The sequence below is a fragment of the Buteo buteo genome, chromosome 10 (genome assembly GCF_964188355.1).
Source record: "Buteo buteo chromosome 10, bButBut1.hap1.1, whole genome shotgun sequence".
NCBI lineage: Eukaryota > Metazoa > Chordata > Aves > Accipitriformes > Accipitridae > Buteo > Buteo buteo.
Window position 1 is genome coordinate 1,672,243 of NC_134180.1, and position 23,642 is coordinate 1,695,884.

Here is a 23,642-nt window from a genome sequence, read left to right on the forward strand (position 1 = left end):
GGCACCCACAGGGGTGCTGCATGGTTGGGGGGGGGGGGAGCAGGGTGCTGCACATCCCACCCACCCACCCCCCGCCGTGGGGGGGTGCAGGGGGGCCAGGAAGCCCCCGCACGGCCGTGTCCCCGCGGTGGGGAGGGCGGAGCGCTGCGGCGGGGAGGGCCGGGGGGGGGGGGGAGGCGTTGCCGGCCGGTGCCGGGGAAGCAGTTCCCGGGGAAGCAGTTCCGCCCGGGGAAGCAGTTCCGCCGCTTCCTGCGCCGGGCGGGCGGTGAGTGCGGGGCGGCCGGAGGGGACGGGGATGGGCGCGGGGACGGGACCCGCGGGTGGCCGGTGCTGCGCGGGTACCCCGGGGCTTGTCCCGGTGTCCTTATGGCTGCTCGCCGGTCCCCAGTTGCTGCTCAGGGGTCCCCAGTGCTGCCGGGCTGCCCCCAATGCTGCTCAGGGGTCCCCATCGCTGCCCGGGGGTCCCCAGTTGCTGCTCAAGGGTCCCCAGTGCTGTTCAGGGATCCCCCGTGCTGCCGGGGTGCCCCCATTGCTGCTCAGGGGTCCCCAGTGCTGCTTGGGGTGTCCCCAGTGTTGCTCAGGGGTCCCCAGCGCTGCCAGGGTGCCCCCAGTGCTGTTCAGGGGTCCCCAGTGCTGCTCAGCATGTCCTCAGTGTTGCTCAAGGGTCAGCAATGCTGCCGGAGTGCCCCCAGTGCTGCTCAGAGGTCCCCAATGCTGCTAAGGGGTCCCCATCGCTGCCCGGGGGTCCCCAGTGCTGCTCGTGGTGTCCCAAGTGTTGCTCAGCAGTCCCCAATGCTGCTAAGGGGTCCCCATCGCTGCCCGGGGGTCCCCAATTGCTGCTCAAGGGTCCCCAGTGCTGCTCAGGGGTCCCCAATGCTGCCAGAGTGCCCCCAGTGCTGCTCAGGGATTTCCTCTGCTGTCTGGGTGCCTCCAATGCTGCTCAGGGGTCCCCAGTGCTGTCCAGGGGTGCCCCCAGTACCATCTGGGTGCCCCCAGTGCTGCTCGGGAGTCCCCAATGCTGCCAGGTTGTCCCCATTTTCGCCCCTCGCTGACCCCATCTCTCGCAGGCAGCACGGCTGCAGGCAGCGATGCCCGTGGAGCCCCTGATCTGCGCCGACACAGCCACGCGGTGAGTCCCGACCCCCGAGGGGACCGTGGGCAGCGGGGCGCTGCGGCCGCCACCCCCAGGCGAGTCCCTCCTGGGTGCCACATGCTGTCCCCTGGCCCTGTGGGGGACTCGTGTCCCATCGCTGACACCGTCCCCATCGCGTCCCCGGGACGCTGGCACGTGTCCCTGCAGGGTGAGCTCCGTGCTTAACCGGGATGTGAAGCAGTTTGGGAAGAAGCACATGTTCGACACGAACGAGGAGACGTGCTGGAACTCAGACCAGGTGGGGGGATGAGGATGGGGGAAGACGGAAGGGTGGGACGGGAGCCGTGCATGGGATGGGAGCCGTGCACGTGATGAATGCCCCGCTCTCCCCACCGTGACGGAGCCCTGGTGTCATTCCTGCCTTCAGGGCACGTGCCAGTGGGTCACCCTGGATTTCCCTCGCACCGTCAAGGTCTCACAGCTCCACATCCAGTTCCAGGGGGGGTTCTCCAGCCGGCTATGCACACTGGAAGGTAAGGAGCTGGTTTGGGGGTCCCGGGGGTCCCTCTGCCTCAGTTTGCCCACACCTGGATCCCACAGCTGTTTGTTGTGAGGCCCAGAGGTATCTGTTAGCCGTTCCCGAAACCCAAGAGGGGCTGAGGCTGTGGACTGGAGCAGAGAGGGGTGAATACCGAGGACCTGGAGAACTCCAGGACACTTTGGGTGCAGATGGGAACCTGGTCCTTTAGATGGACCACTGCTTCCAGCCTTGCAGCAGAGCCAAGGCAGGGAAGATTTTTGGGGCAGCCGAGGCCGTGGCAGCCATTGGCGTCTCCCCCATCACCTGAGCCTCCACACGGCTGCCTCCACCCTTGCCCTCCGCAGGCTGCAGAGCAGGTGAAGAACTGGTGAAAATATCCGACCTGTACCCCGAGGACATCAACGCCATGCAGATATCCTTTGCTGCGCTGTGGGCTGGGTCGAACGGCTTGGCGGGTGGGCTCAGAGCCACCCGCAGCTGTGGAGGAGTGGGGGGGCGATGGCGGAGCTGCAATTTAAACAACAGACCTGTTGGGTGCTTGTTGGCACTTTGCTCCCACTAAAGCAACTCAGCGGAGCTGGAGCAAATCCGGACATTGCCGGCTACACTGCACCGGGGTGCGAGCCCCCCGTGGGCCCCCCTGGAGCAGGTGTCCAAAATGTCATGGTATCCCCCTGCCTATTTTTCTCCTTTACGGGCCCTGCACAGATTCCAGGTGGAGGAGACGGTGCTGGATAAGCTGAAGATCACCTTTGAGAACAGCACTGACTTCTTCGGGAGGATCGTGGTGTACCACCTGGGGGTGCTGGGGGAGAGGCTCTAGGGCAGCGGCGAGGGACAGCGTGGGGGGCGGCCCCCCCATCGCCCGCGTTCCCCCACAGGGACTCTGCTGCGTAGGGGGAAACGGGACAGCAAATCCTGCCAGCGGGGACCTGCTGCACGCAATTCCACCCCAAGGCGCTGAGAGGGGACCCCCTGCCCCACGGGATGGCAGTGACAGAGGGACACCAGTGCAGAGATCCATGTGCTGGACTTCCAAGCCTTTGGTGGGACACAGCTTTTGTAACCAGCTGAATAAAAGGTGTCCCAGCTCCTTCCCGGCTGCTCCTTAGGCAAGTGCCACCCCGGGACGGAGCCCTCCAGGGTTTGCCATGGCAAAGCCAGTGCGTGGCTTGAGCAGGAGAGAGGAGAAGTGCCCCCTCCATGTGCTGTGGGCTCTGGCTGTCTCTTACCTTTGCTAACCACCCCTGAGCTTCTTGGAGCGGCTGTTTGTGGCCTCGCGGGGCTCCAGCTCGGAATTACAGCGTGCCAACTGTCAGCCGGGGCTGTGCCGTGTCCCTGGCTGGCAGGGTGATGCTTCTGCAGGGTTTTGCTCCTGCCTATGGATATTTCCCTGGCTGGTTATAGTGCTGAGTGCAGGGAGGGCTTGGCAAGATTATGGGCGTAAGACGGAGCTTCCCTCTTCAAAGAGGCAGCTCTAGAGAGGGCACTGGGGGGATGCAGGCCTTGAAGAGGTTGGTTGGCCCAGTTCCCCTCGTGGTTCCCCAGTAGCTGCTGCTGGGATCGGGGACTGGCAGCTGTGACAGGCCCAGGCAATGGACAGAACTCCACACGGCTGCTTTAGAGTTTACTTCCAATAATGCAATACCTGAATGCGCACACGGACGAAGCAGCCGAGCCCGGACAGCGCAGAAATGCAGCTGCCATGAGAAATGAGTGTCCCGGCGTGCGAGGCACTGTGGCCGTGCCACCCTCCAGGAGAGGCATAGATCCAGTGAGGGCAGGCAGTTCCCGACTTTCTCCGCATGCTCCTTGCTCGAAGCATCGTGCTGCTGCCCGTTTTGGGATGGCTGGGTGAGGCCACGTTGGTCCCAGAAGAGAGCCCTGTGTCAGCCAGGAGAAGCGCTGGTGCTGCAGCAGTGCAGTGTGAGCCACTGCGTCACTCTAGCTCCTTGTTCTGAAATAGCTTGAGGATGTGATTTTCAATAACCTGTTGGACTAACGGAGAGGAGAGAAGTGAAACCCAGGGTAGCCAAGCCTGTGAGAAGCCAGTGCTGCTGTGGGCAGGACCTGGTCACCATTTTGCTCCCATTTTCCAGTGGGAGGCTGGAAAACCCCTGTCTCCAGGGGACATCTCCCCTGTGCCATCCCTAACTCCAACACAGCTCTGGTTTGGAGCGGGAGCAAGGGGAACAGGACCCATCTTGATTTCTCTGGCTTAGTTTCTCTATGTGGCAGAGCAGGGAGCTGTGGTGGAAGGTCAAAGAAAGCCCCAAGCAGGGCTGGAAGCTGGGAATTGCCTGGAGGCTTTTTGGGGAGGGAAGGCAGGGGTCCCTGCCAGACATGGAGGGGACACTTGCCTTTCTTGTGTCCCAGGGCCACGGCCAGATCCATTGGGGTGTAGCCAGAATCTGCCTCCATCGTCAGGTCTGCGCCGCGAGCTGCAAGCAGGCAGTGGAGATCAGGGCACGGCACTTCTCTGCCGACGTGGCATCCCCTCCGGGTCAGGCACAGGGTGAGGGGACCCCAAAAAAGGCGCCCATCCTGGCTGGGCAGCCCCCCATGGCTGGAGGGCTGCTCAGTTTCTCCCCCCAGGCGTGTCACGCTCTGTCCCCAAGGCGGTTACCAACGAGCAGAGATTTGAGGCCAAGGACTAAGTGCAGATCTTCCCCGTTACCTAGTAGGGCCTCGACACACTTGACGTGATTGCCGCGCACGGCGTAGAGCAGAGGAGTGCCGCCGTTCTGCAGGGAAAGGGAAGGAGCTGTGTCATTGTTGGCTTCGCACAGGGCCGTGCTCATGCAGCTCCTGCTTCTCCTGGAGCAGTAGGTCCCCGACCCACTGGGATCCCCTTTCTGCCCTGTCCCAGCTCTGGACCGGGTGTTTTCTCGCAGAGCGGCTCTGCGCAGGTTTTATTCTCTGTATGCCATACAGTAACTTTTAAATTGCATAATTTTAAAGACAACCTTAAGTTCTGAGCGCTGTTTCCTTGTGGCTGGTAACATCACCAGTGTGAACAACTGAGGAAACCATTTAAAATTATTATCCAGATCAATTTCTCGAAACAACTGCATGAGCAGGCAAACGAGTGCTGTGAGCCTGGGAAGCATCTAGGAGAAAAGCATTGCTGCTAACTCAGCCCAGAACGATGTGAACTCGCTGCTGCTTTTTAAAAGGAGCTTTGCGGAGCCCCATCCGGGGCTTGGTGTTGCTCCCAGCGCTGGCATGATCCCTGCAGCGGCAGCCTGCACCCAGCGGCACTCACCCAGTCGTAGATGTTGATGTCCACGTTCCTCTCCAGCAGCATGATGACGATGTCGGTGTAGCCACCCATGCTGGCCAGGGACAGGGCGCTCTCCCGCTCCTTTGCCAGCGCGTGGGGGTCAGCACCCTGGGGACGGCACAGGCATTAGCCCTGATGGGTGAAGGAGCCCTGCTGAGACCTGGGGCACTCAGCACAGGCTGGGTACCCCAGGGGGGCTGATCATGGAGCCAGGTCCCGACAGCCTCATGGGGCAGAGATGGCTCACGCATTCCCAGTGACCTCTCCTTTACCAAAATCCTTACTGGGCATATTTTAATCATAACCAAACATCTTGGATGAGGACTTAAAAGCCCTTCTGCAGTGTCAGTAAACTAAGCATGATGGTTCCTGTTACTCAGCCCTTTTTCCCATCACTAGTAGCAGTGCTACCAGCCCTGTCTAAATGCCCGTACAGTATCCACCGTCTCTTTTGTTACTGATTTACCTAGAAAACCTCCCTGTCTTCCAAGCCCTGCCAGCCACAGACCTCTCCTGGATTTCATTATAGCCTTTATCAATGTCTCACCTCATTTATTTTGGGTTCCGTTTCCCTCTGGTAATGCATTGCAATTTTGCTGCTATTACAGTAGCAGAGCCAGAGTTTGGCCAGCGCTTGTAGCGTGAGCATTCACTGATCACCGGACACATGTGGATGTGGGACTGAGCTTTGGGGAGCAGCTTGATCCAGACTGCAGGGGGATCTGGTTCCTGCTCATCCCCCGACAATCCTCGACTGCAAGCCTGACACTCAAGGACGATGCAGCAATGAGTTCATTAACTGCAACGATCCCTCAGCGAGCACATTTGCTGGCAGATTACAGGGCCCAAGTGATAAGCTTGATCTCAAATTACCAATAAGCAGATATTTAATTACAAACACTTATTGCTAACTGTGAGATAAGGCTCTTCATGCTCCTGACTTAGCTCACAGCCCAATGGGGAGTAGCATCCGACAGCGTCTGAGCCATTAGCTCTGCAAACGTGTCTTGTTTGGTGCCATGGGAAAGATCAGCTGAGATGGTACCAGGATGGTGCTGGACAATTTGGCAGCCACTGGGGTTGGAGATGGGACATCTCCTGTTAACGAGGTGCTGTGTGAGCATGGCCTTACCCATTCCAGCAGGTGACGGACCATTTCGATCTCTCCAAAGGCTGCAGCCCAGATCAGCGGTGTGAAACCTCTCTCATCAGGTTTATTTACCAAGTTCTCGCCTGCACAAACATGGATGAGACATTGTAAATAGGAAGGGTAAAGCCCTCTCTGCTCCCTGTCCTCCCAGTAAACCCAGCAAAGGCTGTAAAACTAAGCTGTGGGTTTATCAAAGAGAGTGCTGTGACCTGGCAGGACTCTGCATGATCTGGGGTGAGAACCCGAAGAGACATGTACCTTTCCGAAGATGCTCCTTCAGCTGGCTGAGCTCACCTTGGGCAGCAAGCTGGTGGATGGACAATGCTGGGGGGATAGAAAGAATTCACCCATCAGGACAAAATGTTTCCCCAGCTCAGCACCCACCATCTGCAAGTGGGTCCCTGCAAGCCTGGCGAGGTGGTAATTGGCCAGCCCCCATCTAAGCCCCCAAAAGCCCTATGTGTAACACCCTTCTGCTGCTCAGCAGTGGGGACAGCCAGCCACGGCAAGTGCTGAGAGCAACAGCACTGGAGGGAGCAGCCTGAGAGACTGCCCCAGTGGACACTGAACAGCGTGGCAGCAGGAGACAGAGGCTCCAGCCCTGCTGTCCCTCTGTTCCCCCTACAACCCATACGCATCTGCGTCTGAGATGCACAGCCCCGCTCTGCCCGGTGGTACTCACTGTCCAGTGTGGCTGGGAGGGCTGAGACCTCATTGCCTCGCTGCCTGTTCGTCAGCGTGTTCGTGTGCTTCAGGGGGAAACCTGTTCCAGAGAGAGGAGAGAGTCAGGGCATGTCTCCTCTGTGCACAGGGAGGAACGACACTGACTTGAGGCCAAGAGCGTCATGAAAGCTCGGGTCTCATGCGATTTATCTGAAGCTGTTCCCTCCTGTCCCTGGCAAAAACTGAGTCCTGCAAAAAAGGAGTTATTCCCTTGCAAGTAAAGAGCCTGGAGGCTGAGGTTTGACCAGTGCACAGGGACCAACAGCTGAGCAGGGAAGATAAAACAGCCCGAACAGCTGCCCAAGGAGGGGCAGAGTCCATCTGGGGCACCGCGGGAGGCAGGGATCTGGCATTAATGACATAATTGCACACGATATACTGCAGAGGACAGCCTGGGGGATGCACTCAAGTTCATCCTCATATTTCCTCCCCTTGAAGATCTCCACTTGGAAATCTCAATGTGTTTTCAACAAGCAATTCGTAGTTTAATTAGGAAAGTATATGAAGAGTTTGCCATCTCCGGTTCCACTGCGTGGAGCTGCAGTGACCTCTCACTGCTGGCACAAGTCATCACCAGGGTCTGGGTTTGGACTTGGCCTTGCCACATTGTGGGAGGGAGTGGCAGCAGAAAAAGACTATTTTCTAGCTGCCTTTGTGGGATGAGAGATCCAGATGACCCCTCCCACGCCTGTCTCCCACTGAGGCTGCACCTGAGCATCTGTGAGCACCAGGCTCTGCATCACTCACTGTCAAGGGCCAAGAGCTCGGTGCTCCTCTGCCTGTCATTCGAGGCAGTCGAGGGTTTTGGGAGAGCGTCTCTTCCACCTACAAAACAAAGGTGGCCATTAGGGACCTCCGTTCTGCTTGTTGGGGAGGAGGCTGGGCTCCACAAACGGCACGAGACCCAACCGGCACGGCAAGCACCCCGCGTGCACCCCAATCCCCAGGACGGAGGGCACGTTGATCCCAGTTTACAGGGGGACAGACGCTGCAGGATCCCGGGTTCGTGCATGCCCCGTCTTGGCTCCCACCGCCCCGTCACCCCCAGCACTCACCGTCCCTGCGGTCCAAGCGTGCCGTGTCCTGGTCCGGCCGCAGACATCCCGGGGGAACACGGCTGTCCCCCGTCCCCCTGCTCACAGCCGGCTCCCCTGCGGCTGTTGCTCCCTCCACTCTGTTTTCATCTTCTTTTGGCACCTCCCGGGCGTCCCCGTCATTTGGGGGGGTCTCCACCAGACGAGCGACTGCCGCTTCACCTTCCATGGGACAGCTGCCACACAACACGGGGTTAGGAAGGGGGGGGGGGGAAAGTGGGGAGGGGACAGCGGGGTGGGGGGGAAGCACCAAACTCCTCGTTGCCGGCAGGCGCAATTTTTGGGGGTGCCCCCCTTGCCCCTCTCCGACCAGACTCCCCACAAATCCTCCGGTTGTGGAAGCATCGCGAAGATGTACGGGCACCATCACCGAGCACGGTCGCTGAGCGGACCGAGCCAGGGCGGGTCGGAGGGACCCCCCCCCCCCCCAAAAAAAAACCAAAACCCCACACATAGCCCCCCCGCCCCGTTCTCCCCGGCCACCCCACTCCCACCTCCAGCTATCCCTGCCCTCTGGGCTGATCGGTGGGCCCCGTGTCCCGGCTCAGACCGGGTCACCGTTCCCTGGTGAAGAGTCTGGGCTCACCCCCGGTATCCTCCGGTGCAGGGCCCCCCCCCCGCCGCCCCGTTCCCGGTTCCCGGTTGCCGCCTCCCGCCCCGGCACTTCCCCTTCCTCCGGCCTCAACCGGGGCGGCCTGGCAAGGCCCAGCCGGGCTAGGGGAGGGGAAAGGGGGGGAAGGGGAAGGCTGCCTGAGGGGAATGGGGGGCACACTGGGGGGACACACCACCCCCCCCCCCAGCTCCACCTGCTGGAGGCCGGGCGAGGCGGAAAGCCTGGCGTTAAAGCGACAGGCCCTTTCCGTGGGACGGGGACACGGCGTGGAGGAGGTCGTGGGGCAGCAGGTCCTCACTGATCATGGCGGGGGGAGGGAAGGAGGACGGGCGACCCCCCGCTCCCCAAATTTGTCCCTCGACCCTCCACGTCCCGCTCCCGCCTGAGCGGCTCCGGCAACACAGGTCCTGGGGGTGGGAGGGCTCCGGTCCCACAGGCCCACGGAGGGGCTGTGAGGGGACAAGTGGCCGATGGTGTGTATGGGGGGGTTGTCCCCGGGCCGGGGGGGGGACCCAGGACCCCTGGAACGCTCAGCCGGGGCTGAGGCGGAACGGTGGCGTTGGGGCGATGTTTCCAGCCGGGAGCGTTTGCGGGGCGGGGTGAGGCGCCGCCCCTGTTTCCAGCCGGGGCGGTTTTGGCGGGCGCCGGCGGAAGCGGAAGAGGCGGTGGGGCGGGATGGAGGAGCCCGAGATGCAGCTGAAGGTGAAGAAAGGTGGGAGCTGGGCCGGGGCCGGCGGGGGTGGTCGGGGAACGGCGGCTCGGTGGGCGCCGGCAGCCGCGGGATCGGTCGCCGCAGGGCTCTGAGGGTCTGCATTGGCCGGTGGCGGCAGGACGCCGGGTGTCGTGACAGGGCGCGGGCGAGACAGGGCCCTGCGGCGACAGCAGGAGTCGCGACAGAGGCCCTGCGGGTCGTGAGAGAGAGAGGTACGACGGCGGCGGGGCGAGTTGCGACAGGGTGGGTGGTGGTAGGGCACCGCAGTGACAGCAGGGCCAGGAAAGGCACCGCGGGGTTAGTCACGATGGGGAAGTGGAGGTCGTGACAGGGCTGGGGACGACCTGTCCCGACAGTTCGGGGCTGGTGGAGCCCCTGTGGGTCCCCCCCCGGGCCCCTCGGAGCCTGGCCCTGCTGCGGGGAGCTGCCTTGTGTCCTCCTCTCCTGACTCGTCCGCTCTTTACCTGCCCCGCTGCGAGGGTCTGTGGAATTACTTGTGTCAGGACAGACAGACAGCAGCCATGTCTGTCCCAGGTGCGTATAATTATTTCTGTGGACTTTTGCATTCATTCCCATTTGCATTCTGAAGACTCGGCGTGTCTGCCAGTGTTACAGAACTGGGGTATGTGAGCAGCTGTCACTGAAACAAAAGCTCTGAAGGGAGGAAGAGAGAATCCTTATCCTTAAAATAGAAAATTATGCAGAAGCTGAAAGGTGCTCCTCTTCAGCCTGGTGAAAATGCTCCCTGATTCAGCCCCCCACTATGAACAATGAAAGCATCTCTGATTTTTATGTCTCGTAATTATTAAGAGCTGTCAGTGTTCTCCTTGCAAACCTGGAGGAAAAGAGAGATCAGAGCTGCGATGCAGCTGTGCAAACCACCAGCTGAAAAGGTGTTCCTGTGTGGAGGGTAGTCCGGATGGAGGTTGGGCCAGGATGAGAGGGCTGAAGGGAGGGGAAGCAGCTCAGCAGGCAGCTCGGAACAGCACTGAAGCTTCCCGAGCCCTGGTCTGCAGCCACCATGTCTCCTTCAGGGACATTTTTAGGATGTCACCTGGGGGAAGTGTCTGGAGGGGAGGAACAGAAGGACCCTGCAGTGGGGGGTGGCTGACACGCAGGAGAGCTCGGGGCTCTGAGCAGAGACGAACCCGAATGGCTGGTACAGAGACAGGGAACCTCCAGACCAGGAGACACCGGCACTCCCAGATGGATGGGGTGGCTGCAGGCACAGGAATGGGAGCCAGGCCTCTGCTGGGCTTTTCTCATCTCCTGGCCCACTCCAGGCTGGTCAGAAAGGGCCCAATGATGGGCATAACCCAAGTGGTCCCTGAAACCAGAACAACCAGAGCTTGTAGGGGACCGTGGAGGTGGTGACATCTCGGGCTGGCCTGTCTGTGGCTGGAGGCAAGCTCATTGCTGGCTGCAGATGCTGTTATGGGGAGAGTGGAAACAGAACTGCCTGTTTAGTGGGATTTTGCTTTCACGTCGTTGTCAACAGACTAGTTATAAAAAAATATGTGGGGTTTTGCTCTGGTCTCTTCATAGTTGTGTTGGGGACAGGACCAGCGCTCCAGGGCAGCCTTTCCAATACCGCCTTCACCCCTGTTGCTCCCTCTTTTCCATAACTCTGTTGTTTTTCTTGTTGCAGTTACGGACAAATTCACAGAGAGCATGTACGTCCTGGCCAACGAGCCCTCCGTGGCACTGTACCGGCTGCAGGAGCATGTGCGGAGATCCCTTCCAGAGCTCGCACAGCACAAGGTGAGTCGTGCTTTGCTTTGGACTCCAGAGCTGTGACACAGTTGGGCACAAAATGTTTTCCTGACTTGGCATGTCGTTCTTGTTTCACCTCCCTGGGAGCGGCAAGGAGGGAGGAAATTGGCTATCGGGGTACAAGGTGCTGCGGGACCCCAGCTCGGTCTGAACTGGAGGGGATGAGGGGACATTGCAAATTTACCTGCAGACCTGAGGAAAAAAGCTGGAGAGTCTGACCCCAACCCCATGCTTGCACGGCTGGACTTGTGTGTGGAGACAAAGAAAAATGAGTAGTCCCTTTTGTACAAGGAGGAGGGAGATGTTAAATCTTATTACCCCTGCTATGCTGTGAGATTTTTATTTCCTACATAAAATAAAGGGGAGGGTGAGAGGAGGGAAGGGGGAGCGCGAAGAAACAAGTGCGAAGAGCCCGCATGAGGGAAAGCAGGATAATGAATCGCATCTCACAGCTGTGTTCCTGCTTTCCTCCAGAGCACGGAGCACAGACACTTTAATGCCAGCCTTGTTGTCCTTCTCCCTCTTCTGCCAGTCATGATTCATTAGGAGTGATGTCTCATGAATAGATTACTGCTTCATGTCTATGCTAATGCACTGTCAGGCCCCATTTTTCACCTTTGCTTTACAGCCCTGGTTTCCAAATTAACCTGGATTGTGACACTTTATTATTCAATTATTTATTAACGTTTTATATACGTGTCTGTGTGCAATGGTAGGCATATAGAGATGTATATGTATGTATAGCACATGCTGATGCGATTGCATCACTGGCATGCAGGAGACAGGTTTGTAATATTATTCCTGAGCTGTCACTTGCTTTCATTTAATCAAGATAGTCCCAGCTTCAGGGAATGTGTCCTGAACAAAAGGAAATTGAGCAAATTGTATGACAAGTCATGCAGAGGGAAGAGATCAGTTTCCATCACTGAACAGTGCATAACGGGGATGAGGGCGAGGGGCAGTGCGGAAGCGCTAATGGAAGTGACAGCTGAGCGAAGGCACTGGACACAGAGCATGTTGTTAGGCAGCAGGGTTTATGCTGGGCAAGATCTCTGAAAACCTTTGATTCTCTCATTTTCCCTGCTCAGCATGCTCATCGTGGTTATCTGCAGTGTTCTGTGACCTCTCTGGCTCATCTAAGTTCATTTCCTAGCTGCAGCCATCCAAGAGAATTCTCTTTTGTAGCCAAAATTGCTGCTGTTTTCCACTTTGTTCCTATGAGAAAGGAGGTCATGCTGTCCTGTGGATGCCAGCAACAAATACAAGGACCCTGCGTCCCCCCTGTGACTGCAGCCATCACAAGCATCAAATACATTTGGTCTTTGATGCTTTCATGTTCAGCCTTGCAACCACCCTTCTGCCCTGGCCACTAGCCCCAGTTGGGGCAGCGGTGGCCTTTGTACACGAGGAAGAGTTCTCTGTGCTGCCTGCAGTAACGATGCAAGTCAGGACAAAGCTGAACCGACCATGCAGTGCCCTTTGCCCCAGGGCACTGCCCCAGTGCCACCCCAGTACCTATTTGCCTCTTTAGTGTTCGAAAACGTTTCCTGATGCTTGCTCAGAAGTGCCGCTGTTTACGTCCATTTCTTTTTGCCCACTGCTTGGGCACTTCCAGCTTCTTAACTGCTTTTCTGGTTAGTGACTGTGTGTTTAATGGTGCACTGATGTGGCAAGAGCTAGGAGAAAATGGAAAGAAAATTATTTGTGGCAGCTGGAACAACAGCAGATCCAGAGCTGCTGCTAGTGACTTTTCCTCCAGCCTCGTCAGCTCCTGAGTTCATTTTGTTCCAAGGCTGCAGCATCGTGTTTGGGAACATGCTCTCCTCCCTGCTGGTAACCAGTCCCTGGTAAGAACTGAGAGACTTAAACATAACTCCATTAGGCCAATGTCCTGACTGTGCTGCCAGGCTGCCGGTAGTGGGCTTGTGGCCAGGTTTTTTCCATTGTTCTTGATCCCACTCTGATTTTATCCCAGTTTCAGGCATTCCTGTTTGCAGTGCACAGGCTGGGCCTGTCAAGCCCTTGAGCCCAGACAGCCAAACCCCGGGAGAGAGGGGTGTGCTCAGGGCCCTGACAGGGCCATCATCACAGCAGAGCATTCAGTTAGATGGGGATGGATATTTTGGGTGGCTCTGCCAGAGCCCATCGGCTTTGTGGCTAGAGACTGGAACAGGAGGGTGTCAGCGGGCTGTGCACCATGAAAATGCTGTCAGGTTTTATCTAAATCAGAGCAAAGGCATTAAAGTGAGGTGGTTTTAATTCTTCAGAACACAAAAGAAGAAAAAGAAACATTCTGCATGGATCTGTTTTCAGGTAAATTAGTCCCAAGATGTAAGTAATGTATAATGGAAACAGGATTTATTGGCGTTTTCCAGCTTTCCTTCAGCCATGCAGCAGCTCCATCTCTGGCTGGCTGAGTTCTCCTGAGATGCAGCCTTTGAAATTCCCAGGGGATTAAACCTAGGAAAAATTGGGAGGGAGGGGGCTGAGAGAAAAGTTTCTGCAAGGAGAAGGTCACCTCCATGCCTCTACAACAAGCAACTTTGTATGATTTGATAAAACAATAATCTTAATACCTTCCTCACCATCTCAAACTCTCCAAGCAGATTTACCACCTCCCAGATAAGATACAGCGTGATGCAAGGCCCTCACTGCCTCTGCGCGTTGTAGCTGCGCTGCTAAGCCCCACTCCACCCAGAGCAGCCTTTCTGGATTTCGCCTGGTCTTTTGAGAACTTACATCTCCTCATTAATTTACTTCCAAGCAACAGTAATATATCATTAGTGCTATTGTATATTAATAGCTGGCTTTAGTTCTTAAACTGCATCCAAGGGCATGTCCTGGGAATTTCAAGAAAGGACATCAAGAAAAGATTAAGAAGTGAGGAGCTCTAGGGAAGGGCTCTTGTTCCTAATTAAGGACATGAAAATCCCAGGAAGTGGTGGGAATGCTGGGAACAGACTGGCTCTGATACTGGGAAATGATTAAAATCTACTGGTGCTCAGAAACAGCAGGACCACAGGCAAGTGGCTGTGACACATACGACTGAGTCAGTGCCATGTTGGGGTCTAAATCATTGTTAAAGATCATCTGGCACCTCTTGGAGAGAGCGGAGTGACGAGCTGCAGGCAAGTTTCTGCATCTTCTGCAGCTGCCTCTGCATGCGAAGCTTGTTCCCAGCAACAGATACAGTTGTGTAAAACGCGATTGGACTCTGGGATGTGCTCAGTCTCTGCGGGTTTGTGAGTCCTGGGTCGAAGGACCCTCTCCTGCAGAGAACTGCCTAGAGCATTGCATGTAGAGGCTTGTTTCTTTTGTAGTTTAAAGCTATGTGGTCAAGTGTCCTGATGTAGGGGAGGCTTTGAACAGCAGAAGTGATTTTGGATGCCGTCCAAGCTCCTACCCGACCTCCTTCACTCACAGAAAGAGCCCCTTTCCTCTGGCTTGTAACAAGACCCAGCAGAATAGACTGGAAAATTAGCTCCCATGAGAATATATTTTAAAGAGTGCCCGAACTACTTAAGGACTTTTGAAAGAGTTTTCTATTGAGCTACACCTCTGAATTCAGCTGCGCTTTCATTGTGATTTGTGTATTTGTTTGGTTTTCCCTTTCCTTGGAGCTACAGCGTACAATTATGTCCCATGCCAGAACTGGCTGCATGCAGTGCTGCTTGAGTTTGTGTGGAGTTTACAGTGCTCCTTCCAGCTCGTGAAAGGAAGGGCACAGTGCTGACTGCTCCTTGGGATCAGATGCCAGAGCAGACTGGAGGACAGGGATGCTTGCGGCTGTGAAAACGTTTATGAATGGCAGGTCTAATGAAACGAGAACTTTCCATGCTGTGAAAGAAACTTTTACCTGGTTTTGCATGAAGGACTAAGGAACGAACTCTGCAGGAGCTGTGTTAGTTCAGATCCTGGCTGCCTGCTGGGCCAGACACACTGGGAGATCTGAGTACTCTGAAACATCCAGCTGGTCTGTTGCACTCAGCGCAGTCACTGGTTGCTAGCAGCCTGACTGACCGTGGCTCTCGGCTGACTCGTGGCCTAAAACATCTAAAAACAAGGGGAATTTTGCCAGAGTATCCAAAGTGTTGGCCTGAACTAGTAGCCTTTCCAGAAATACACAAAATAAATGTTTCTTTTAAATGCTAGTGCGTGGCACCCGGAGCCCGGAGTGCGTCACAGGCTGTCAAGCGGGAGACAGAATCCAAATGCAATTTCCAGTGACAAGCAGCCAGAGCCCTTGTTTGGGCAGGGCTGGCAGAGCATATTGCTGTGGGCTGCGCTGCTGCATCTGTCCAGTGCATGCCTAATGATGCCGCCTTCTTTTCTCTTCTCTTTCAGTCCGACATGCAGAGCTGGGAGGAGCAAAGCCAAGGAGCCATCTACACAGTGGAGTATGCCTGCAGGTACAAGATACTCCTCCAAGCAGGAGGGTTGTCTTCGCAGGCGGAGGTGTTGTGGTAGAAACAAAGCAGAGGCTGCCTGTACTTCCCTGACGCCTCCCTGGTGTAAGTCAGGGAGAGAGCTTAGTCAGGGTGGGGGTGTGAGGGTGCGAGGCAGTGCTCTCTGAACCGTTACCATGAATCTCAGGGGCTTCACTTTAAGTGTGTCAGCTCTTCCCCAGTTCTGTGTGCAGTGCAGACCTGCTGCTCTCCTGCAGTAAATCCACCCACCAGCTAGCTAGTGTGTATGAAGATGCATAAAGTTGAGGTTCCTTATTAACAGTCCTTTCTGTCAGGGGGTGTGTGCTCTAAAACCATGATACCTTTGGAAATACTAACCAGTCCTCCCTCTCCCTCCACCCCTCTCTCTTCTTTCAGTGCCATAAAGAACATGACTGACAGCAGCGTGTACTTCAAGAGCATTGACAGCCTGCTCAAACATGCCATAGCCATGAAGGATCAGCTGAACGCTGCTCAGGGCCGCAGGTAGCAAGGGGATGTGACACTGCCTATTTATCTGAGTGACCGTTCTGGCTGGCAGAGGCTTTGGTGATGTAATGCAGCCCAGTGCAAATACGCCAAGCAGTTGTCTCGGTAATATGATTCTAGACTATTATTTGAAAGAGCATGCTGCTTGCCTTCCAGTGATCTTCTGGCTTTCTTTACTGGGAAGGAAATAATCTTGTTTACCAAAGGGTAACTGGAAAATAATTTATTTCCTTATTTAAAAAAGGATGTTTGGTTGTGTAATACATTAAATCTTTCTTGTGTCAAAGACATTTGGAGTAAGATGATGCTACTGAGATGGAGTAGGTGAGAGGCTGCATTTGGTGCTGATCTCTCATGTATGTGGCTCTTTTGGGGCAGAGTCCCACAGAGACAAGTGGTAGCAGAATGATGATACATTTTTGTATGTTTGCAGCTGAACTGCAGCTACTAAAATATCTTCCAGCAGATCGTCTGAGTCTAGTGTGTTTGTCTCTCCTGAGAACAGTGTTAGTATTGGAGTCTGGGTAGGAGTGAGAAAATTCCCAAATGCTCATGCTCATCCCTGATAAAACTACCACAGCAAACTGAAAGCCTCTGTCTCTGCAGAATGACTCTGCCATAGACACTTCTGGTTCAGGTTCTGTATTTTCCCAGTTGCCCCCGTAGCAGGGTCGCACTCTGTGCAGCATTTTTAGTAGTTTTTGCGGTGGTGTGGCTGTGAAGATTGCTGTCTTGACGCCCCCCAGGGGCTGGTGTGTGCTGTTCCATAGTCTGCGCAGCACGCTGAAAGGTGTGCTTGTCTAAGCTGCATTCCTGCTGCAAGCAGTGAGATTTTATTTGAGGGAGCCCCTGGTTCTTCACATTCTTACGGCTGCTGGTGTCCTGCCTGCCTGATGGACGTGACTGTCTCTTTCTTTTTACAGCACTGTTGCCCCACAAGCCAAGAATCCTCCAGCCAGTTCCTGATTTCTGACAAGACTGGCCGTCCTCTGCTGCCTTCTCCAGCCCAGCTCTATGTTCTTCAGCCATGGGGAGGAGTGAGAAACCATCTGCTCAATCTGTGAAGCTGCACAGAGGCCTCTGCCTGCCTCTCCGTTGCCAGTAACAAGGTGCTGCACCTGAGCAGGCAAATCCTGCCACTGGGGTCAGAACTGTCTTTGGGGGGTGCTTTGGGGAGCAGTTGTCCCTTTCCACAGCACTCTGCAAAAGAGAAATTGGGTGGTTCTGCATTGTCCTTTCCAGTTCTTTTCAATGGCACACTGCTATGAGGCATTTTTTCTCTCTACCTCTTGGCCACAGAAATATCTCAGAAAAACTAGGTCTTGCTTTCAGTATTTTGTAGATGACTGTGTAAAGATGTAATGTAGGCACACTTCAGCTTTGTTCAGGAGGCATTCTGCAAGGAGAGCTTTTCGTGTGCGTGCCAGGGAGTTGCTGAATTTGGTTTTAGTGAGAACAATAATAAAAAGGAAAAACAAGAAAGTTCTGTCTAAAACCTTCCCCTGTTGCTCGCCTCGGGCTGGGGGGTCTTGGAGCCTGCTGGCTCTGTGTGTTTCAAAGGGCATGGAGCAAAACAAAGACATGCAGAGTTGGAGCCTTTCAAGTGAAAAAAGAAACTGTCCTGTTCTTCAAAAAAACAACAAAAAAAGGACTTTCTTCATCCCCTGTCAAGCAGTGGGAAACAGAGCTGTACGCACAGCTTTGGAGGTCACTTTAAAAAAGATGCAACTTCAGTGTTAATCTCTCCTGGAACCAGCAGTTCTGTTCTGCTGAAGAATTTACCAAGGATGCAGGGATCAAAGCAGTGCTAAGCTTGGTTTCCAAAGAAATTGCACTGTGCTCAGGATAACAGGTGTCTTTCAGGATAATAGCACGGGAGGTGAGAGGGAATCTGGATCGGTGGCCTCCCTTCACTCCCTGAAATGCTTTACTGGTTACTGAATGATAAGAAATTGGGGAAGAACCAAGTGTGCTGCTGCTCTGGGCCTGGGCAGGGTTGACAGAGTGTGGGGCCGCGAGTAACCAGCAAGGTGTTCGTTGGCACAGGGACAGAGTGAGCTAAACCTGCTTGTGTTTCACAGAAACAGCTGCTGCCTTCAGTACTTGCCCTTTCTGCCCTGCATACAGCAGAGGACTGTCAGCGCCAATGCAAACCCCTTCCCGGACCTCAGCCTCAACAATTGGCACTCTTCTGGTGGCACCCAAGGAATCCCCAGAGAGGTTCCTCTACCACTGAGCAAAGCCAGGGTGCTGGGGCTGCCCCAGCACAGCCCCTTTCCCTGCTAAGACCCTGCTTAGCTAGCTGTGTCCTGCTCAGAGGGTGGACGTGCTGGTGAGCAAGCAGCAGGCTCTCTGCCACCCCAAACCCACCCTCTGCAGCTTGCAGACTGCTCTGGCTCCATCTCGCTTGTAGCTCCTCCATCGCCTCCTCGGTTTCTTACACCTGCCTGGCTACGTGCTGTGAGGAAGGCTTGCTGGGTCGGTTGTATGAACTGTCTCGGTGTAGTGCTGGCTCCTGGGGATGCAGGAGGGAGGTACAGACAGCCAGAGAGATCAGCTGGAATCTGCTGGAGAAAGAGGGTAGGTCTGCTCATGGACAAGGTCCGCTTGCTGCTTCTCACTCACGTGTTCCGCTTCCTTCGCTGCAGTTGGGACAGCTGTGGGGGTCCTGCATGGGTCACTGCCAGCCGCTGCCGTGCCAACGCGGTCCTGGTTCATGGGGTGGCAAGTGCCAGCAGCGTCGCAGGTGGCAGGAGCGGCTGAGGGCTCAAGGCAGGCGGCTGAGGGCTTTTGGCTTTGAGTGGAGGTGGCATCTTCTCAGCACGAGAAGCAAAGAGCGTGAGGCAGTGGCTGCACAAACCCCCAGGCAGGAGGGCAGAGGGTGGAAAAGCAGCCATCCCCCTGCTCTGGTGAGACATGACCTATATTAAGCTCTAAATAGAGATGCAAATCTCGGCCCTGGTGCCTGCAGCTCCCCTGGGACGAGACGGGGAGAAAAGGTCCCGCTTCCACTCACACCAGAGTCGAGTCCTTGCCCGAGGCTCCAGGTTTGCGTGACAGCACGTTCCTCATCTCCTGCGTGACACCGTTCCAGGGCTTGCTCTGTGCCTGCAGCAGGCCTGACTCTGCCGACAGCGTCCTGTGCGTTCGGGGCAGGTTGTAGCTCTCCTTCTCGGAGCGAAGCCCAGGGCTACCCGAGGAGGTGAGGTTGCTGCTGGCTGGAGAGCCCAGCTGGGATTTGCGCTCCAGGAAAGGAGGGAAGGAAAATTCCCGGTGGATCTCGGGCCGGGGCCGGGGCGTAGCCACGTTTTTGTTGTTCAGATCGCTGGTGGAGGATTCGCCGTGCTGGGCAGAGTCGTTCTCGTACAGGGTGTGAGAGACCTCGGAGCGGGTGCGGCGTGAAACCTGGGAAGCCCGTACCAAGGCGTGCGTCACCGTGATCAGCAGGACGATGATGCCGGAGGAGAGAATACAAGCGCTGGCAATACCGGCCTCCAGTTCAAACAGCAGCAGCATGTAGATGGCGAGAGCTGGAAGGAGAGGAGAGTTGCAGAATGTCTTGAGGAACCAGAAGGACTAAAGCGATGCATTTGACCTGCAAAATTCAGGCCAGAGGAGCCCTCATGAGGGCTGGTCACTGAGAACAGAAAGTTAGCGCTACAGGAATGAGTGGCAAAGTCATTTGCAAAACAAACCTGATGCTGAAGTAGAAACTCAGCAGCTCACAAGCACTCAGCAACCAGTGCAAGATGTATGGTCTGGGCTGAAAACGCACGGTCCCTACTGGGCTGTGCTAGTGGGAAATGAGCACTTGCCTGTTAGGTAGACTGAGACCCCGCAGCAGAACAAGCCGATGGCAGTGTGGCGAACCGTCCGGCTGTCCAGAAGGAACCAGTCTGCCCTGCAAAACAGATGAGAAAAATACAGGTCTGCATAGTCTCCTGGCCCTGGTCTCAGCACAGGAAAAACGCTGATGCTCTGGCCCCTGCTGAGAAACTGAAATGCTGGTTTTTGCATACAGAAGAGGTTCAGAGCCAGGTCACAAGCCCAAGGACCTCTGCTGAATTGGGGTTTCCCCCAGGCTGCTGTGTTGCACAGCTCTGGGCTGCGTTCTTCCCGCTCTGGAACAGAAGATTTTCACTTGAAATTTCAAACTTTTCCTGCCTGGCTCCTCTGCTTCAGAAACCAGATGGGGGCAGGGGCTCAGGAGAGACAAATGGCTGGAGGCTTTTTGCAGGTGATTCCCCCCTGTTCTGCAAACCCTGAAGAGCAAGCAAGGAACAAAACTGAGGCGTGTCAAGCCCATCTCCCCCTTAAAGAATGACAAGTAAAGTGCTGGGGCGTTGAATTAAGCAAGGCCAGGTTCTCTCTTCGCCCTTGGGATTGGATTTCTGTGCTCAGCTCAGATTGCAAGCCTTTTGTCTGAAGGGGGCTTGGTACTTGAATTGTGCTTAAAACACATGAAAAGACCAGCTCCTTTCCAGCAGGGTCTTTGTTTCCCACCCAGCACTGTTCCCTGCGCCTGCTGCCTGCGCTTTCCCCAGGCATGCTCTCCACCGAGCCACTGACAGCTCTGCCTGGGCATCTTCAGAGCCAGATTGACCTGGCAAAACTCAGTCCTCGCTGGGCTTCGGAGGCTTCTGTCACCAGAGGATGTCTCTGCTAATTGGGAGAGCGGGATGTGGTCGTTAGGGGATGCAGCGTAGTGTGGCCGGGGTGGAGGTTGGCAGACGGGTGCCAGGCGACTCGGGGGGTTGGAAACATGAGTGCTCGGAAAGATGCTGGCAGGACTGCGATGCTGGGAAGCCACAAATAGTCCCTTGAAACAACTGGGGGTGCACGAGGCCTCGCTGGTCCCGCTGACCATCTCCAAAAAATCCCAGGGAGCTGTTTGGAAACGTGCCCTGGCTTGGAAGGACCAGCTGAAGGGGCAGCAGCAGCAACTGTCCTCCTGGCAGGACCAGCCCTTGTGTTGCTCCTCCACAGCAGCCAGCATCTTCGACCCCACGGAGTGAATTCGGCATCCAAGGATGCTCTGCCCTGGCCCCTTCCCCTCCTCCCAGGCTTGTCGTAGCCCCTCGGCCGTTGGGGAGCCTGCAGCCAGGAGCCGTTAATAGACCCTGGACCCGCTCCCGCTCCTCGCTGCTGGCGGGGAAGAGCAGCCGCTTTGTTTTATTAATTACCTGAGTCGAGGGGGATTAGCGGGGAGGAGAAGGACTTTGTTTGGAGCTGGCTCGGACTATTGAGCGCAGCGCTGAGAAGCGGAGCGGTAATTCAGTGTGACAGGCCCAACGTGGGAAAGGTCCCTGGGACGTGAGCGGGTCCCCTAATGAAACCGGCGCCCGGTGGGGCCAGGCCAGCTCGGCCGTGAGGAGACGGCAGCTAATGGCATCCCACATCGCAGGGGAGAGGGGCTGCGTCCTGCCGGCACCTCCTGCCCGGGGGCAGCCTGCAGACCAGCATCCCTGTGTCCCGAGAACCTGCTCTTTTCCTCCCAAACACGAGTGTAACCCTCAGCTTGCAGTTGGGGAAACTGAGGCACGGACAGACTAAGTGATCTGCTTGAGATCCCAGGCAGAGGGACACCAACCCAGGGCTCCCAATCCCTCGTATCGCCTACAGCAAAGCCAAAAGCGGCCTCTCACTTCACTGGGGCTCTGGAACAGAGCACAGGAATATTATTTCAGATCAAATTGTTTGGGAACAGCTTCCCTGCTTGGCGAGATGTGCCAGCGGGGTCCGCAGCCATGTAGCCATGGTTGCTTTGTCCTGTAAGCCCTTGAACAAGTCGCTGGTGTTGGAGTACGGGCTGTCCTGCAGCCAGCACGCTCCGTGTCTCTACCTGTGACTTTGCATCTGGCTGCCTCATTAGTGCTGCTCCCGTTTCACACAGGATTTTCAAAGTTGAACCTCACAACTCTGAAATTGAGCATTTTACAGCCCAAATCAATACCACAATTTACAGCTGATGGGGAATTTTCTGCTGTAACAGTTTTCCAGCAGAAATTCAGCTCCCACAGAAAGTCAAGTTTGCTACAGGAACTTTGTGTTTTGCAGAAATATTTTGCTTTCCTTCGTTAATGAGCACGCTAAGCATCAGCTTCGCTTGGAAGCTGCTGAGAGGAGATGCTGCCACTTGCTGGAGTGCCTCCAGCCGTTGTGCTCCATGCAGAGCATGAGGCATTGATGGGTTTGTCTAATTAGGGACAAAAGTAACTGTTGAAACATTATCATTTCCTTTAAATGAGTTTTGACTTGCTTAAGTCAGAGTGATCCCAAAAGGGTCCTCTGGGCACCATTGCATGAGCTACATGGAGGGACCTCCGTGTATGGACCAGTTTCCACCAAGATGCTTTCAAATCTGATTTTTCACAAGTTGTTTTTTTCTTTTAACCCAGGAGCAGAGCTGGTGCTGGGCCGGGCCAGCGTGGGCAGAGGAGCCACCAATCCAGGCCAGGTCTCCACTGAGGAAGGAGAGGGGAACTGCTTTGGAAACGTTTTTGCAAGTGTAAATGTGCTGGTAATGATTAAGTCAACACATGTCTATGGTTAATGATCCCAGGCCTGTGGTCATTTTGGTGCTGCACGAGTGGCCTGTGCGATCACCCCGGCAGTGACCCGAAGAGCCCAGCTCTCCCGCTGCAAAGGGACAAATCTCGGGTGCTCCTGGACATCACGGCCGGGCCCGGCACGTCTTCCCTGCCTTGGCCCTAGAGCTGAACTGGTCTTGCGGGCTGGTGTGACCCCACGTGCTCCTATAAGCCCAGAGAGGGACCCTAACACACTCATTGGGTTTACACAGGGATCTTATCAGGGAAACTAAATAGCGTGTATTAGCGCAGCCAGGTGGACGGGCTGCTATAAACTTGCTCCTAGTTGGTAACAGTCGCTAAGCACAGCTACACCCCAAATTAAGGGGCACATTTACAGCCCCGGGGTTCATCAGCCAGAGATAACCCTGCTTCCAGGGCAGGCACTGCAGAGGTGAGTTTTGTGATACCCAAAGTGCTCAGCGAGTGCTGGCAGCACCTTTCGCTCCCCACAGCTCCCTTTTGCAGGGGTAGTGACTGGGGGGGGGGGTGCTGAGCAAAGGCCAGATCTTGGGGTGCAGGAGGGTCCCCCACGCCGCGGGGACAGGCGCCCTGTGACAGGTCCCCTCACCCTCCTTGCGCCCCTCGTTCCCCCAACCCCATCCGCACCCCCCCAGCACCCTCCGTCCCCTGCAGACCTCCTTCTCCCCCAGCCCCCTCGCCGCCCCCCAACCTCCCGGTACCCAAGACCCCTCTGAGCCTCCCCTACACCCCGGCGGGCTCCCAGAGCATCCCGGTAGCCCCTCGCTTTAACCCTCCCGGACCCCCCAAACCGCGGTACATCCCCCCACATCCCCGTACACCCCCCCAAACCCCCGTGGCTCTCACCGGTCGGGCCCCGGTTGCCCCCGGCACAGCTCGGTGCTGAAGTAGCCGTGGAGGAGGCAGAGGAGGAGGCAGCTCACGTTGAGCACCAGGCAGAGAGCGGCCAGCACGGCCGATACCGGCAGTAACACGGCGGCCGCCGGCTCCGGCAAAGCCCCTCGACCGGGACCGGGACCGACACCGGTCCCGGTACCGGCCCGCCCCGACGGCAACTGGAAGATGAGGCTGGAAGCGAGCAGGGCCATGGCGGCGGCCAACGTACCGAAAAGCAGCAGTACCGTCAGGGCCCGTTGCGGGTAGGCGGCGGGCAT

General features: G+C 56.2%; 4 protein-coding genes across 8 annotated transcripts; 2 read left to right on the forward strand and 2 right to left on the reverse strand.

The window, feature by feature from the left end:
- The first annotated feature begins 205 nt into the window (after nt 1-205).
- Nucleotides 206-2,744, forward strand: NR2C2AP (nuclear receptor 2C2 associated protein). The gene is made up of 6 exons (XM_075037865.1): nt 206-265; nt 1,068-1,129; nt 1,301-1,391; nt 1,521-1,626; nt 1,979-2,046; nt 2,341-2,744. Exons 2-6 carry the CDS (start codon nt 1,089-1,091, stop codon nt 2,455-2,457), a joined length of 423 nt encoding a protein of 140 aa, XP_074893966.1. The 5' UTR covers nt 206-265; nt 1,068-1,088; the 3' UTR covers nt 2,458-2,744.
- A 504-nt stretch (nt 2,745-3,248) lies between these two features.
- RFXANK (regulatory factor X associated ankyrin containing protein) lies at nt 3,249-8,897 on the reverse strand. Of its 4 annotated transcripts, none has more exons than XM_075037861.1 (10): nt 8,691-8,897; nt 7,846-8,060; nt 7,538-7,615; nt 6,750-6,830; nt 6,326-6,391; nt 6,050-6,150; nt 4,900-5,025; nt 4,312-4,378; nt 3,995-4,075; nt 3,249-3,632 (listed from the first exon to the last, which is right to left on the reverse strand). In XM_075037861.1, the coding sequence occupies exons 2-10, from the start codon at nt 8,051-8,053 to the stop codon at nt 3,574-3,576; spliced, it is 867 nt and encodes a 288-aa protein (XP_074893962.1). In that variant the 5' UTR covers nt 8,054-8,060; nt 8,691-8,897; the 3' UTR covers nt 3,249-3,573. The 4 variants fall into 4 exon arrangements, with proteins under 4 accessions (XP_074893962.1, XP_074893965.1, XP_074893961.1 ...); XM_075037864.1 differs by lacking the exon at nt 8,691-8,897 and adding an exon at nt 8,471-8,678 and having other exon boundaries at nt 3,249-3,624; XM_075037860.1 differs by lacking the exon at nt 8,691-8,897 and adding an exon at nt 8,471-8,678.
- A 236-nt stretch (nt 8,898-9,133) lies between these two features.
- BORCS8 (BLOC-1 related complex subunit 8) lies at nt 9,134-22,471 on the forward strand. Of its 2 annotated transcripts, XR_012651925.1 has the most exons (6): nt 9,134-9,209; nt 10,858-10,970; nt 15,327-15,391; nt 15,806-15,913; nt 16,840-17,025; nt 22,315-22,471. XR_012651925.1 is itself a non-coding variant. In XM_075037868.1 (5 exons), the coding sequence occupies exons 1-5, from the start codon at nt 9,173-9,175 to the stop codon at nt 16,880-16,882; spliced, it is 366 nt and encodes a 121-aa protein (XP_074893969.1). In that variant the 5' UTR covers nt 9,134-9,172; the 3' UTR covers nt 16,883-17,421. The 2 variants fall into 2 exon arrangements, 1 of the variants encoding a protein (XP_074893969.1); XM_075037868.1 differs by lacking the exon at nt 22,315-22,471 and having other exon boundaries at nt 16,840-17,421.
- TMEM221 (transmembrane protein 221) lies at nt 18,739-23,642 on the reverse strand. Its single transcript, XM_075037866.1, has 3 exons — nt 23,335-23,642; nt 19,732-19,817; nt 18,739-19,446 (listed from the first exon to the last, which is right to left on the reverse strand). Exons 1-3 carry the CDS (start codon nt 23,640-23,642, stop codon nt 18,929-18,931), a joined length of 912 nt encoding a protein of 303 aa, XP_074893967.1. The 3' UTR covers nt 18,739-18,928.